This window comes from Delphinus delphis, chromosome 13 (assembly GCF_949987515.2).
Source record: "Delphinus delphis chromosome 13, mDelDel1.2, whole genome shotgun sequence".
Lineage (NCBI taxonomy): Eukaryota > Metazoa > Chordata > Mammalia > Artiodactyla > Delphinidae > Delphinus > Delphinus delphis.
This window is the reverse complement of record NC_082695.1, coordinates 38,203,517-38,220,642: the sequence shown is the minus strand read 5'-3', so window position 1 is coordinate 38,220,642 and position 17,126 is coordinate 38,203,517. Positions and strand designations below refer to the sequence as shown.

At 36.1% G+C, this 17,126-nt stretch overlaps 1 protein-coding gene across 3 annotated transcripts in view; it reads left to right on the top strand.

Annotated features, from left to right (window-relative positions):
- ESCO1 (establishment of sister chromatid cohesion N-acetyltransferase 1) overlaps positions 1-16,001 on the top strand; it is a 73,394-nt gene extending 57,393 nt beyond the window's left edge. For 2 of the 3 annotated variants that reach the window (XM_060028769.1, XM_060028770.1), the window contains 4 exons: positions 2,618-2,707; positions 5,468-5,611; positions 8,039-8,226; positions 13,724-16,001. In XM_060028769.1, coding sequence (XP_059884752.1) covers positions 2,618-2,707; positions 5,468-5,611; positions 8,039-8,226; positions 13,724-13,871 — 570 coding nt within the window. In that variant the 3' untranslated portion in view covers positions 13,872-16,001. Of the gene's footprint in view, positions 1-1,941; positions 2,066-2,617; positions 2,708-5,467; positions 5,612-8,038; positions 8,227-13,723 lie in introns of those variants that run through there. The other variant, XR_009521725.1, reaches the window with a different exon arrangement.
- The last annotated feature ends 1,125 nt before the right edge of the window (positions 16,002-17,126 follow it).

Sequence of the window (17,126 nt, the reverse complement as noted above, 5' to 3'; positions counted from 1 at the left end):
GCTCTGAAGTGTAGAGTAACTACAGTGGGGTTGGGGCAAAAAAAAATCATTGATTGCTATCAGCAGTGTAAAGCGTTCTGCTTTTCAGTAGCCAGATGGGTGAATTAAGAATATTTGGGGTTTGGAAAATGCCACTTGCTAGCAGAGGGATATGTGTAACATGTTAGAGCTAAAGGTGAAAGGTGTAAATGAAATAACATTTCATTTAAGATATAAACATTGAAATTTATATCTTTGCAAAAAAAAGCTGTGGCTATTTGGTTCTTCCTCTGAATTGCATTTACCCTTCCCAAAACCTCCACCTCTGTCTCAGTTTCAAGTAGCAGACACATTTCATCTCATCTAAGTATTCTAAAGATAGGAGGATCATGTGATTATTGACTCCAGGAAAGAGTTAACTGCAGTTGAAGCATATAAATGTCTTTATTATCTTATTTGACAGATATTAGCCAACTTGGTTCTTTCATCTTTGCCTTGTCCAAGATTTGAATTTATTGTCGTATTTAACTCTGGGGACTTTTTAATTGTGTTTTCTTAAAGTAGTACATGGATTTTAGTTTGATACCATTAGGAAGGTAGAGTGGAAGTTACTAAGAGTTACTGAGTGGCTGCTCTCTGTGAGGTATCATCTCTTAAATGCAGTGCTCTAAACTCCTAAGTAATGTATGTGATGACAGCTATTTTGTCCATAGCCTAGGTCAGGAAACAGAATGAGAGTTCCAGTGATTTGCCCAAGACCATATAGCTAGTAACTACCAGGAAATGGGATTTAAACCCTGAACTTTTATTCCAGAACTCTTAAAAAGTTTTCACTTAAATATCCTGTCTTCATAAACATTAGAAACCTAAGCAGTAATAACTCTGCCCGTTGCAATTCCTGCTGCTTATACACGTACATGAAAAAACAATCATACTTAAAACATTTTAAAAAATTGTATCAAATCCAATTGTGATAACATTTCCTGTGTGAACATGCAAGTTTCAACTTGTATCAAGAGAAAGTTTTTGTACTAAAAAGTCAGTAAAGCAAACTACTTTATCTAGTGCCTATGGTGCAATATAATGACGTTAGACCAGTATTGTTATTTTTAAAGACAGTAGGAAAATAGCTTATCAAATTACCTTCAGGTAATTCAGTTCAGGACGTATGACTTTGTTATAAGTTGGGGTTACTTAAATTCTAGCTTTTCATTGAATTTGTCGTTTAGTTTTTAAAATGAAAAGTCTCCATTTTCATTTTATGTGAAATAGATTTATTTTAAAAACTTTTCCCAAAAATAACATATTAATGTAAATTTGTTTTTAAAGAGGGTGATATCTTTTATTCCCTGTAGAAGCATTTTACCTATATTCAAATCTGGATATGATTCAGATTTTTGTTTCTAGTTTGAAAAAAATGACTTCTGTGACTATTGTTTCTGCTCCTTTTTTCTTTTCAAATCTTGGGAACGCATTACCATCATAATTATAGTCTGAATTTTACTTTACCTTTGGGTGCTCTATTTTTTAAACAAATTCTGATTTTAAATACTTTAATCCAAATTGTGATTTATACCAAGTTTATTTCTAGACTTTTTGTCCCCAGCTAAGATCCTGCCCTCTCCCAAAAAGACCATTCTGGATTATTTAAGAAAATCAACCTCCTTTCAGACTTGCCATAGTATTTTTAAAAATATAGTTGCCTTTTTCTTGGTTTCATTGAGCTTTAATATTCTCAAACAAATCTCAGAAAGAAGATGCTGGTTTTCTTTAATAGAAGTACATATTGCTTCTTGAAAGGCATTTTTATTTAAAGTTGGTTGGGTAAGACAAGTGGAACAACTAGTTAAGCTCATTCCTTCTGTACTTATTTTTAACTTCAAAGCTCCTAGTTTTAACCTCTGGTTCAGTCCCATCTTACTAGATTTAAGTGGCTTTTGTTTTGTTTTGTTTTTCATGCAGGTTCTGCTCATTAATCACCACGAGTGTGGATCTGAAGAAGAGTTTATTACCTCTCTTTTTTTGAGTATGTTTAACTTCAGATACACACAACGTAGCCTCTCCTTCCCTATTAGATTCTTAGAAGGTAGTTATATTTTTATAGTATCCTTCTTGTGACTTTGATAGTTGTGATCAATAAGAATAAAAACTATTCCTTACATATTGGGCTACTGCATGCAAATCAGTTCATTTAAAACCTCCTGGAGGTCTTTGGCATGCCAGACATAAAACCATGAGTGTTTGTTTGTGGAGGTAACGATGTTCCAAAGAAATTTAAGACTTTAATTCTCTTATCAAGAAACTGGGTGAGTTATCCTTTAGGTTCTGGGAATCACTGACCTTAAGGGGCTTGCTTTTGGTGTGTGATTTTTTAAATTAATTTAAAATGGGAAATGATAAATTAGAAATGCTATTGTGGTATTAGATCTCTGAATGAATAGTAGAGAGAAATTAGCTTGTATTATACCTATTATACAAATTACCTGATCTATCATGTCTTATTAAATATTAATGAGCATATACTTCTCCATGTCTGTAATTTTTAGACACATTGATATATTTTTCTTATTGTACATGAATATGATGTATGAAATGTGATAAATAAAATTAATTCTTTTTTTTATATATATATGTCTAGGGTTGGAAAAAAGAAAGAATTCTAGCTGAATATCCTGATGGCAGGATAATAATGGTTCTTCCTGAAGACCCAAAGTATGCCCTGAAAAAGGTAAATTTCCAGTGAAATTTCACACAGAATAAATAGTATAATTTTGCAGCTAATTTTAAGAGTATAATGTATTGCTGGCAGAACACATTTAAAAACCAATTCTGAAAACAAGAAATAAGCATTTAGTCACAACCCAACTGAAAACTTATGCTTTAACTTTGTAGTGTATCTAGCATAAGTGAAATGAATTTTTAGTGGATTGATTGATTACTGTCTCATATTGCCAGTAATTTGAGTGATGGTATGAAGGCATAGTAATGAATAATGGCACATAAATTATTTCAAGAATCAAAATTAAAATAAAAATCTGAATCATAATTTGTAAAATTAAAATTAATAACTGTCATTTTATTCTGAGTAAATTTCTAAATAAAAGCTTATTGCAGAAGGGGATCTAGTAGTAGGTCATAGTTATCCTTAAGTTAAACATGAAGTAATCATAATGTTAAGGTAGAAAATAATATATATTCTGATTTATAAATGTAATGGAGAAAACTTAAAATCCTCTGTGAGCCAGGTTTTAGTCCAATTTAGGGTTCAGAGAAATGAACCAGAGAGATAATGAAGTCTGGAACCATTTTATTATATAGAGTACCCTAAATGTCAGGAGACCATAGGACAAACTTATTTTTAATGAATATATTAATTACATTTTCAAATAATATACTCAAAATGTTTTTCCTCCAGATGCTTTTTCAGAAGTACCTCATTATGTAAAGCAATGGGTCTGATCGTTTATCTGAAAAACTTAATTAAACTAGAGTGTTTTCAACATACCTAGAAACACAAGGAAAGTAGTTTATTTACTTTTCTCAGGTTAATAGTTGGACCTCTTTAAATTTAGGAATACTTCACCTGAAAGGGAGGTTGAAGAAAAACACTTTGAACCTGTTATTTGAAAATATAGCTAACATTCCACTTACAGATCCTTGAACAACGGTTGGGGGAGGCAGTGTTAATCTACATATAATTCGGTGTGCTAGGTTCCTCTATATCTTTGGATTCAACCAACCATGGACCATGTAGTACTGAAGTATTTACTATTGAAAAATACCCATGTAGGGCTTCCCTGGTGGCGCGGTGGTTGAGAGTCCGCCTGCCGATGCAGGGGACAAGGGTTCATGCCCCGGTCTGGGAAGATCCCACATGCCGCGGAGCGGCTGGGCCCGTGGGCCATGGCCGCTGAGCCTGCGCGTCCGGAGCCTGTGCTCCGCAACGGGAGAGGCCACAGCAGTGAGAGGCCCGCATACCACAAAAAAAAAAAAAAAAAGAAAAAGAAAAAGAAAAAGAAAAATACCCATGTAAAAGTGGACCCATCCTGTTCAAACCTGTGTTGTTCAAGGATCATTTGTATAAGTTTATCCTGTGGTTCCTGACTTTTCGGGTACCCTGAATATATAACTGAACAATCCCCGTTACTCAAATAAGCCCCCATGTTACCACTGCTGAACAGTATAGACAGTAGTATTTAGAATGGCACATAAACCTGTCTTGTATTTGAAACATTGATCCTTGCACAGAAACAAATACTTGTTGAATTAATGTTGGATTAGTAACTGACTAAATGAAAATTAAATTATGGGATTTTTGGAATTCCAACTGTTATCATTTGGAAATGCACAGTGGGCACTTTGCTTTACTGCATGTGGCGTCCATACGTTTCTTACCAAGACTCCACAGAAAATTCTAATTTCCTCATGTTCATTTCTCAGGACAGACTCTTAGTAACCTACAGTTCAGTATGTTACTGGTTAGTAATAGGTTAAAAATTAATATCTAAGGAATTGTGAGTCATTTGCCTTTAGTAACTGAGTCAGGTATTGTATTGTGGGATATTGTTCTAGGATTAGGAGGACTTGAGTTTTCGTCACTGAATAAGGGATGTATTACATGGTATTCTGCATGTCAGAGGTGTGAGTACCTAACCCTCTTAGGTGTTATTTGCATTTTAAACTTAGTGTCACAAATGAATGTTTATTGGACTGAATATTTGCAGATTATTTTTTAACTGGGGAAGGAACTAATGTTTGGGTGCCTACAAAAATCTTGACTTTGAGAACCTATAAAAGTTTGAGCTTACCGTATTTGACCTTGACCACAATTCTAGGAGGTAACAGAAAGAAGCAGTTCGATGCCATATTAACATTATAGGTTCAAATCCCAGAAATCGCAGCTCTTTGGTTCTAGGTGTCCCATATCTGACATGGGAAAGTTACTTTTGAATTTTATTTCTTCTGTATGCAAAAGAAACTATAAGCCTCTAAGAGGTGTTGGATTTAAATAAGATAATATTGATAAAGTGCTTTGCATAATGTCTGGCCTATAAATGGTTGATAAGGAGTAAACATTTATGTCTGTCCTCTGTGTTCACCTGCACTTTACTGATGAGAGTATTCATTAAGCCTTGCGAAGAAGAGAAGTGTGGCTTGCCTGGCGAAGATTCCAGTGAAGCTCTCTCCAGTACTCAAACCCACGATCCTTCTAATGGGAAGTCTTTGTTCTTATTACCTATTGTAGGAGCTCTCACTCCTGTTGTTCCCAGACTGCTGGGCTTGACATTACTCTCCATTCTTTCCTCCTTTTGCAAATTGGTCCACAGGGCTTGAAAAACATTTATTGGTCAGGACAGTCATTCAGAAGCACTCTTCAGAGGATATCCTGCTTGGAATAATATACTCAATTTATTGAACTGAAATAGTATATTTTTACATATATAAAATGCTTTTGTTGTTAAAAAAAATATTGTTCTTTATTTGGCAGGTTGACGAGATTAGAGAGATGGTTGATAATGACTTAGGTTTCCAGCAGGCTCCACTAATGTGCTATTCCAGAACAAAAACACTTCTCTTTATTTCTAATGACAAAAAAGTAGTTGGTTGCCTAATTGCAGAACATATCCAATGGGTAAGTGATTTTTAAAGAGTGGTCGTATGTAGTATGGTGTTTAAAGAGTTACAGGAATAACATAATCCTGGTAAATTTTTCAGCGTTTTATGTAAGGAAGAGTATGAATGCAAGAATTCCTGTGTGTAATTCTTTACTACAGTGGAGTTGTATCTTGCATGGGAATTAGTTTCTCAAGTCAGTATAAAGTATAAGAGAAAAATTCTGTAACTCAAAAGTACTATTAAATTTTGTTCGGGAAGTTTCCTTGTTGGCTGCTAACGTAATGTCTGTCTCGGTCCCTTCAGCGCTGGAATAAATCAAGGGTTGGCAAATTACAGCCTGAAGGCAAAATCCAACCTGTTTTTTATAAAGTTTTATTGTAGCACAGCCATGCCCATTTGCTTACATTTTGTCTGTGGCTGCTTTCACACTACAAAGACTGAGTTGAATAGTTGCAACAGAGGCCAGGTATGCTGCAAAGCCTAAAATACTTATTGCCTGGCCCTTTATGAAAAGTTGCGCACTCCTGCAGTGGATCACCACTTCTTTGGTTGAGCTCTAGATGAGGACTTGGCTTGTATTTAAGAGCCAAATTGTGCAAAAAAAAAAACAATAGTATCTTTTAGTTGCCTGCAAGTGGATGCTTCTTCATAAAATTTTCTAATAAAGTACAAAGTCGAAACAAATCTGCGTGAGTTAATTTCCATATGTTAAGCTACATTAAAAAAATTCAGCCTGAAATTGTGTAGTTTATGAATCTTGCTGTTTGTAATTACAAATTTGATTTAAATAGATAGCTGACAAAGTAGTTTGGAGATACAAATTTGATATAAAATGACTAACTCATAGAAGCTTGCCATACTGTAATTGAGTTAATTTTTGCATAGTACAAATTGTGTGGGTTTATTTTTTCTTTGCAGTGGATTTATTCTTTGCTTTATCATTTATCCACTTGATAGATCCCTGAGTCTTGATTGTCCCACTTTTAAGAGATATCAACAATGTCATGCTTGATTTTCCTGAATTCCTGAATGCCAAAGTGCTTTCAGTGTGTATTGAATAACTGTTGTGTGTTTAAGGCTTGTCCTTAGCAACTCACCCCCCTTAATTTCACTCCAACCAGCATGATTTATTACTCCTGAGGAGGGTTAATAGTAAGATACCGACTTGAGGGAAGTATCAGTTTTTAGATGAAATTGATGATTGAAACAAATGAAGTTAATTAGATGAGGGAAATTAAATATTTGAAGTCAGATTTGCACAGAGTGACAAAGATATTTGCAGATTTTATGATAGAGCATTCTTACATCTGTTTGGCAAATGACTAAGCATTAAAAGAAATTGCAGACATCTGTCTTGTTTTTGACAGTTTCTTACAGTGTTTTGTATTTGGTTGTTGTTCACAATGAATGTTCTTCAGTAAACCCTTGTAGCTTTCTGGTTTTTTTGTTTGGCCGCGCTTTGTGGCTTACGGGAGCTCAGGTCCCTGACCAGGGATTGAATCGGCCATGGCAGTGAAAGCGCTGAGTCCTAACCACTAGACTATCAGGGAACTCCCCACCCTTGTGTTTTTTAAATTTTTATTCTACCTAGTTCCAAAAATGACTTGTAGCAGTGTTTAGATTAGAACATAGTTGTGTAATATTTGCTTGTTTGTTCTTTGTTAACTCTCAGTTGTGTTGTCTGATTGTTTTAACTTGTGTACCACGTCCCATCAGAAGGCTAGCCATGTCCCTTTTTGGCCACTAGACTGGCAGAAGAGATGTATGTTTTCTTAGAGTTTTTTTTTTTTTTTTTTTCAAGAGGTAAGAGTGTAGGGAAAGGACCTTTTTAACTCTTGATTCCTCTGCCATCCCTCATCCTAGTTCCTGCACAGCTGTGAACCCTAGTACTATGGCAGCAGGCCCGGAAACAGTTGTGACTGCCGAGTTTTTAGCATGTCCTTTTGCTGGTCCTAGGATATGGGAGGTAGAGAAAATTAACATTCAGTTCCTATTATGTGCCAGCTGTGATGGCAGGCTGCTTTGTATATATTTCCTTATTTAATCTCAGCAATTCTCTGAAGGAGGTGGTGGAGAGTTCCAATTTGTTGGTAAGGAACCCAGAGCATAATTAAGTAACTTTATCTCATGGTCACGTAACTAGCGAGTTAGAACAGAATGTAGATCCAGGTCTGTTTATTTCCTAAAATGAGGGTGAAAGCGTAAGTGGTTCCCATAGTTTGTTAAGAAGCCAGACAAAAGTAGTGACCTCCTCACTAAGGTCAGTACTAGACAGTTGCTTAACAATATTCCCACTTTAAAACTCCCGCCCCTCCAACAGTGTCTTTGTGTATAATGGAGTCACTCTGCCGTGCAGCAGAGACTGGCACAACATTGTAAATCAACTATACTCCAATATAAATAAATAAAGTTTAAAAATTTCCCCCTATTTTGCTACATATAGGGCTACAGAGTTATAGAAGAAAAACTTCCAGTTATCAGGTCAGAAGAAGAAAAAGTCAGATTTGAAAGGCAGAAAGCCTGGTGCTGCTCAACATTGCCAGAGCCTGCAATCTGTGGGATCAGCCGCATATGGGTGTTCAGCATGATGCGTCGGAAGAAAATCGCTTCTCGCATGATTGAATGCCTAAGGTAACTTCAATGTAATTCTTCAAGTCATTTTCAGTAGTTTAGGATTTAAGCAGAGTTTTATATGAAGAATGGCATTTAGGGGCTTCCCTGGTTGCGCAGTGGTTGGGAGTCCGCCAGCCAATGCAGGGGACATGGGTTCGTGCCCTGGTCTGGGAAGATCCCACAGGCCGCGGAGCGGCTGAGCCGGTGAGCCATGGCCGCTGGGCCTGCGCGTTCGGAGCCTGTGCTCAGCAACGGGAGGGGCCCCAGTAGTGAGAGGCCCGCATACCGCAAAAAAAAAAAAAAAAAAGAATGGCCTTTAGTTAATCTTAAATGTGTAACCTTTATTTATATTAATTTAAAATCTGCATAAGATTGTCAGTATGTTGGATCTGTGAGTGCTTTTTTTTTTTTTTTTTTTTTTTCTGTACGCGGGCCTCTCACTGTTGTGGCCTCTCCCGTTGCGGAGCACAGGCTCCGGACGCGCAGGCTCAGCGGCCACGCTCACGGCCCCAGCCGCTCCGCGGCATGTGGGATCTTCCCGGACCGGGACACCAACCCGTGTCCGCTGCATCGGCAGGCGGACTCTCAACCAGTGCGCCACCAGGGAAGCCCTGTGAGTGCTTTTTATGTGAAGTTAACCTGAGGGGGAAGAAAGCACTATGGGTTAAGTATTATTAAACCATTTTAACTTTTTAAATTTGCATCTATGATATCAGGCCAAAATAACCCACTTATTTCAAATTGCGTTCAATATTAGAGAATCTTAAAGATAACCAAAGAAGTATGGGAAATTTCTTGGGAGTTTAGCTTTTGGGAAAATTTGCCTTAATTTAAGAATAGTATTTGTAAATAATCTAAGTCTCTTAATAGTTTTTCTTCTTGCTTTTATTGCTTGATTTTTAATCAAAGGTATAGAGAAGATTCAGAAAATTACATGTTTTTTGCTCTTTAAAGCATCTTTGCTAAAGGATTAATGAAAGAGGTTTAAATTAATCATGCAAATGAGGTTTTTTAGGTTGGTCTCTTGTGTCTGTTTATTCATAGAATACCTATCTACTACTACTTATAGGTATAGCTTTCAAAATAATCCATTATTGTTATAAGTGAGAGCCTAAGACTCTTAAGTCTCTTAGAGCCTTACTGTGTTTCAGGTCTCTCTCCCTTATTTTTGTTTTATCAATGAGTAGTGATCCAGAAGGGCTTAGATCTACCTACCCTTCTCTTCACAAGAGGCAGGTCTATTTTTAGCTCTTTCAGAACTAAACCTGGAAAATGCAGCTGATTAAATAATTGTCCTAAATGAGGGTATTGTCCCTCCTTTAAATCTTGTAAAACTTAGGTCTTGTCAAAACCATAAGATGGTTCTAGTTTATAAAAACATAAAACATTGTAGTCATTGTGTTTGTTCTGTGTGATACTGAGATTGCCACTCTAAGCTTCCTGTTAAAACCATAGAGGTTTCTAACTTTTTTCATTTATTGTTCCTTTATGTACCCATCTCACCTTGTTACGATTACAATATGAAAATTCTACTAATAGTCTATATCCTGGCAAATTTTAAAACATTTAAAAATAACAGCTTTATTGAGATATAATTACATAGCACAAAATTTATCTTGTTTTTAGTTAACCATTTTTTCTTCCAGTTTTATTGAATTATGATTGACATACAACACTGTATGTTTAAGGTATACAACAAATGATTTGACTTACATACACCATGACATGATTATCACAATAAGTGCAGTGAACATCCATCATCTCATATAGATACAAAATTAAAGAAATAGAAAAATTTTTTTCCTTGTGATGAGAGCTCTTAGAATTTACTCTCTTAACAACTTTCATATATAACACACAGAAGTGCTAATTATGTTTATCATATTATACATGACATCCCTAGTACTTATTTATCTTATAATGGGAAGTTTATACCTTTTGACTGCCTTCATTGAATACCCCCTCTCTCCAAATCCCCACCTCTCGTAACCATAATCTGATCTCTTTTTGAGTTTGTTTGTTTATTTGAAGTATAATTGACCTACAACACTATGTTAGTTCCTGTTATACAACATTGTTTCCTTATTTTTATACATTTCAAAATGGTCACCACAATAAGTCTAGATACAGATATGTCACCATACAAAGATATTACGTAGTTATTGACTATATTCTCCATACTGTGCGTTTCATACCATTGACTTATTTATTTTACAACTGTAAGTTTGTGCCTCTTAATCTCCTGCACCTATTTCTCCCTCCCCTCCTGCCACCCTCCCCTTCCCTCTGGCAACCACCTATTTGTTCTGTGTATCTATAATTGTGTTTCTGTTTTGTTACGTTTATTTGTTTTGCATCTTAGATTCCATGTGTAAGTGAAATCATACAGCATTTTTCTTTCTTTAACTTATTTCACCCTCTAGGTCTGTCCATGTTGTAAATGGCAAGATTTCATTCTTTTTTGTGGCTGAGTAATATTCCGTTGTGTGTGTGTTTGTGTCTGTGTGTATGTCTCTGGTTGTGTGTATACACACAGCATCTTCTTTATCCACTTATCTATTGATGGACATTTAGGTTGCTTTCATATCTTGTCTATTGTAAATAATGCTACAATGAACACAGAGGTGCATATATTTTTTCTAATGTGTATTTTTTTCCTTTGGGTAAGTACTCAGGAGTGGAATTTATATGGTCATATATGGGTCATATATGGTAGTTCTATTTTTAATTTTTTTGAGGACTCTTCATACTGTTTTCCATAGTGGCTGCACCGGTTTACATTTCTACCAACTGTGCATGAGGGTTCCTTTTTCTCCACATCCTCACCAAGACTTGATATTTGTTGTCATTTTGATAATAGCCATTTTGACAGGTGTGAGGTGATAATACCTCATTGTGGTTTTGATTTGCATTTCCCTGATGATTAGTGATGTTGGACATCTTTCCATGTGCCTGTTGGCCCTCTTTTTGTCTTCCTTGGGAAAATGCCTTTGCAGATTCTCTGCCCATGTTTTAATCAGGTTTTTTTTTTTTGATGTTGAGTTGTATGAGTTCTCTGTATATTTTGGGTATTAACTCTTTACTGGTTATATCGTTTGCAAATATCCTCTCCCATTCAGTAGGTGGCCTTTTTGGTCATCTTTTTAAAGTGACACTTCCTGGGTTTTAGTATATTTAGAAGGCTGTGTAACCACCACCACTGTCTAATTCTAAGACATTTCCTTCAGTCTCCCCAAAACCTGATACCCAATTTCCCCATTTCCTTCTCCTCCAGCTTCTGGCAACCAATAATCTACTTTTGTCTCAATAGATTTGCCTATTCTGAACTGTATTTTTTTTTAATGTTTATTTATTTATTTAGCTGCATCGGGTCTTTGTTGTGGCATGTGGGATCTTCATTGCAGCATGTGGGATTTTTCGTTGTGGCACATGTTGTGGCATGTGGGCTCTTCGTTGTGGCATGGGCTTCTCTCTAGTTGTGGCGTGTGGGTTTTCTCTTCTCTAGTTGTGGCGCAGGCTCCAGAGTGCGTGGCATGCAGGCTCTCTCATTGAGGAGCACGAGCTCAGTAGTTGTGGCGTGTGGGCTTTGTTGCCCCACAGCGTGTGGGATCTTAGTTCCCTGACCAGGGATTGAACCCACATCCCCTGCATTGGCAGGCGGATCCTTAACCATTGTGCCACCAGGGAAGGCTGTGTATTTTTATTTCTCTTGGTAAATAGAGAAATACTTGCGTATGTATATTTCTTTTGGTACATACATAGGAGAATTGGGCCATATGGTAACCATATAACATTTTGAGGATCTGCTGAACTACTTTGCAAAGTGGCTGCACTGTTTTACAACTCCACGAGCACTGTTACAAGGGTTCTAATTTCTCCTCATTCTCACCAACACTTGTTCTTATCTGTCTTTTTAGCCATCCTAGTGGGTATGAAGTGGTATTTCATTGTGGTTTTTGATTTACATTTCCCTAATAGGTAATGATGTTTGTTGGCCATTTATATATATCTTCAGAGAAATGCCTATTCAATCAATCCTATGTCCATTTTTAAATTGGTTCATTTGTCTTTCTCTTCTTGAGTTGTAATAGTTGTTTATATATTCTGGAGATGAGTCCCTTATCAGATATATGATATGCAAATATTTTCTACCATTTTATGATTGTCCTTTCATCTTCTTAGTATTCTTTGAAGCACAGAAGTTTTTAATTTTGAACTCCAAATTATATATCTTTTTTCCTTGTCACATATCTAAGAAACAGTATCCTCATCCAAGGCCACAAAGATTTAGGCCTGTATTTTCTTTCAAGAATTTATAATTTTAGTTCTTATATTTAGGTCTTTGATCCACTTTAAGTAAATTTTTATGTATGATGTGAGGTAGAATCCAACTTCATTCTTTTCAATGTGGATATCCAATTGTTGCAGCACCATTTATTAAAGAGACTTTTCTTTCCCATTGAATGGTCTTGCCACCTTTGTCAAAAATGATTGATCATAAATGTGAGGGTTTGTGTCTGGACTCAGTTCTTTTCCATTGGTCTCTTATGCCGGCAACCCACTGTCTGGAATACTGTAGATTTGTTGTAAGTTTTGAAATAAGGAAATGTGAGTTCTATAAATTTGTTCTTTTTTAAGATTCTTTTCACTATTCAGTGTCTCTTGCATTTTCATATGAATTTTAGGACCAGCTTGTTAATTTTTGCAGAGAAGCCCAGTATAGATCAATTTGGAGAGTAATGCCGTTTTAGCAATATTAAGTCTTCTGATTCATAAACATGGGATGTCTTTCTGTTTACTTAAGTAGCCTTTAATCTCTTTCCACAACGCTCTATAGTTATCATTTTTTAGGTCTTGCATGTCTCTAAATTTAATCCTAAGTATTTACTCTTTCAGTGTTATTGCAAATGGACTTGTTTTCTAAATTTCATTTTGAATTGTTCATTGCAAGTGTATAGAAATACAATTAATTGTTTAATATCGATCTTATGTCCTACAAACTTGCTGAACTCATTCTTTATTAGATCTAATAGTTATTTTGTGAATTCCAGAGGATTTTTGTATATAAAAGATCATGTCATCTGTAAAAAGAGATAATTTTACTTCTTCCTTTCCAATGTGGTTGCTTCTTATTTCTTTTGCTTGTCTAATTTTCCTGTTTTAATAGAAGAGGTGTGAGCAGACGTAGCCTTATTACCCTGTTCCTGATCTCTGAGGAACAGTTTTCAGTCTTTTTTTTCCATTAACTTTGATGCCTTTTGATGCTCTTTATCAGGTTGAGGAAGTTCCTTCTATTTAGAGTTGTTGAAGTATTTTTATCGTGAAAAGATGATGGGTAAATGTTTTTAAAACTATGATTGCTTTTTATAAGACAATTATTTTTAAGTTTCTAGAATATACAGCATTACCTAAAAAGTCTTTATTCAAATTTTGACAGGTTTTTCCAATTTTAATGATTAAAAATAATATACTTTTTTTTTTTACCCTTCTACTCCCCCCCCCCCTTTTTTAATAGGAGTAACTTTATATATGGCTCATACTTGAGTAAAGAAGAAATTGCTTTCTCAGATCCTACTCCTGATGGAAAACTGTTTGCAACACAGTACTGTGGCACTGGTCAGTTTCTGGTATATAATTTTATTAATGGACAAAATAGCACCTAAAATAAATTCATGCCTGCAGTCCAGAAGACATCTACTGAAGAGAATGGATTGGTTGCTGACTTTAACCAGGAACTAGGGCCATTTTTATTACAATGAACTCAGGACTGGCAACAACTCTAAGGTTGTTCCATTTTCATAAAATTGGAAAAAATGCAGTAATTGCTTATTGTTGTTTTGTTTTTTAAAGAAGATATTTTATTATCTTTTACAGAAATTTATGATTGATGTATTTTATCTATAGTTATTTAGACATGTTTACATGCAGCAGATAATTGTTCATAGTGGACTGAAACTAATGCAAGGACTATGGTCTCAGTGATAAGTATATTTTGAAGTTCTTAATTATGGAAATATACCAGTGTAGCTTGGTACTGTATTTTTTTATATTGATCTGCTGATACCAGTTATAGTTTTAAAGATTGTATTTTCACAGAGTGGAAACCAATGTTTTTGCATTATTACTCAAGGAGGGTGTGATGTTACCTGTTTAGGAACTCAAAGCTAATTCTTAAAGGGTCTGGTATATAATTTAAAAGAATCCTCACAAAAAAGCAAAGCCGAACTTTTTCTTCCATTTCTCTCTTTCCGCTTCTTAACAGCAGCAAAAAGTGGAAGGTGGAAAAGAATTGAGGCTTTCCTTCTTGGAGAGCTGTAAGTGACTAGAATTAGAATGGTACCCTCTAGTTTATTTATTCTTTCATTCTGGTTTCACTTTTTAAAATAAATGGCAACTGGCACACTTCGGCTATTAACAGTCCCAAAGAGATTTATGAAAACCTGTGGAATAGTTGCAAGCTAAATATGGAGGACTTGGTATCTGCTTCGTTACTCCTCAGAAATACTACACTGGGTATATGCCCTCATTATTGGACTTCATTTTGATACTTGTCTATCCTTCATAGTGCCCTCTACTTTTAAAGGGTTTATATGTTGAAAAACTGCTGTGGCCTTTTATGACCTGTATATAATGTAGAATAAAATAATAAAATACTTGATAGCTTTTTCTAAGTGATAAATGTGATAATGGTGTATTATTATTGTGCTTTTTCAGGAAGTTTGTTAGTTTTGATACCTTGAAATAAGATTAAAACACTGGCTTCTTAAAAGGTAGTTTTCACCAGTTTGCCATAGGATAAGTATGTCAGTAACATCTCCAAAAGACAAGATCCTAACATCAGAATTTTCTGCTCTTTCAAAGAAATAAAGAGCCATGGCCCAAGAATGAAGCACCACTGTGATTTAACATAGATTAATTTTATGAGCCGAAATTAAAACCAGCTAAAAATTAGGGCTTTTAAACTATGATTAACAGACAGGTATATATTTTATCACCCTTAGATGTGTGCTTTTAAAATTAATAGAGTGGTGTAAGGCTCTGTAGTCTTTATAGGGTGGAGTGGTAAGGCAGTGTAAATTTTTCCCTCTGATTCATCATGATGGTCCAACTCTCAGCACTGCTTTTCTCTTTGGGCTTGAGACTCTTCTAGTTATCCCTGGTCTCAACGTTTGCCTGACAGGGACTGTAATTTTTTAAAAACAGGATGAAATTTTCAGGTGTAGTGTAGATGTCCTAGTAACTGTTAATCTCATAATACAGACGCAATTTCCATATAAGCAATAGTATGCTTCTTTGGGGAGCCAAACTTGGTGGTTTCAAGGGGACTTGGAAGTAGAGAGGCTATATTTATTGGTTGGTTTAAAGGTTACCATTACTAGGAAAACGGTTTTTCATGTTTGTATTAAAGACACAGCCCCTCAAATAAGTTTTACAATCTAGCTATTTCTCTAAGAACAGAATTATTAATAATATTTAACACTTGAATGTTTGCCATGTGTCATACCTTGTGTTTAGTGATGCATTATTTTATTTAATTATCATGACAACCCCATGAGGTAGAGTTTACAAGTGAGGAATCTAGAACTTAGACGATAATTAAGGGCTTACAGTAGCAGTCTTTGTGAAAGATGCTGAAAACTGAACTAAACCTATGATGTGTGGGTGAAGATGAGGAGATAGATGAACTCTGAGGAGATAAAACTGAAGAATTGATAGAGTTGATAACTGACCAGAGAAGGATCATGACAGGAGAATCTAGAGTAATTTTCATTTGGGTAATTGACTGAGAAGGGCATACTGGAGAATTAGGTTGGCAAGATTAGATGGGGAAGGATGTGTTCAGTTTTGCTCACAATTTTAAGGTGGTTGCAGAATCTCCAAGTGGAAATATCTATTTTGTATATAACTGAACATGTAGATCTAGAGCTTGGAAAAAGTTTGAACTAAGCAAATTTATTTAGTTATTTGAAGGTTTAGAAGAGATCGCCACCCTGAGGTTTATGAACTGAGAGGGTAGGAGAGAGTATTGAGGAACACCTGAGAATGCACGTGCAAGGGAAGAACCATAAGAGAGTGGTAGAAACCAAGACTCAAAGAACGGTCGACACTGTCACACCACAGTTGAAGGCTGAAGAGTGATGATAGAAGAACGGTCTCTGTGGAGTGGTGGAGGCACTGGTGGACACAGTGAGTAAACACTAATGGCCACAGACATCGAAACAGGTTGATTCTGTAATTGCTGATTATATAAAGGCGCCTGTAAATTTTTTCTCAGCTACCCTTGCATAGTTGTTGGTCCATTATAAAAATGTCTAGTGTATGGACATTATAGGAACCACCAGTGTAGACAGGAACCATGAGCTCTTAGGGGTTATGCCCTTGTCTGCATGGACATACAATGGTTTTATTTCATTTTGTAAGCATTGTAAAAATCAGTATTTTACCAGTTCGTAACATGCAAGAGTGCATTTGGTATATCTACTAAAAGCATGTATTGTAAGAACAGTAAGTACGGTAGACATGCAGTGATATTTTAAACTTTTTTTTTAATTAATTAATTATTTTATTTTTGGCTGCATTGGGTCTTCGTTTCTGTGCGAGGGCTTTCTCTAGTTGTGGCAAGCGGGGGCCACTCTTCATCGCGGTGCATGGGCCTCTCACTATCGCGGCTTCTCTTTTTGCGGAGCACAGGCTCCAGACGCACAGGCTCAGTAGTTGTGGCTCACGGGCCCAGTTGCTCCGCGGCATGTGGGATCTTCCCAGACCAGGGCTCGAACCCATCCCCTTCATTAGCAGGCAGATTCTCAACCACTGCACCACCAGGGAAGCCCCACATGCAGTGATATTTTAATTGTTGCTTACTTTGCATGGCTGCCCAGCTAGGGCGTCTGGGTAGGAACACGGCCACATTCCTGCCT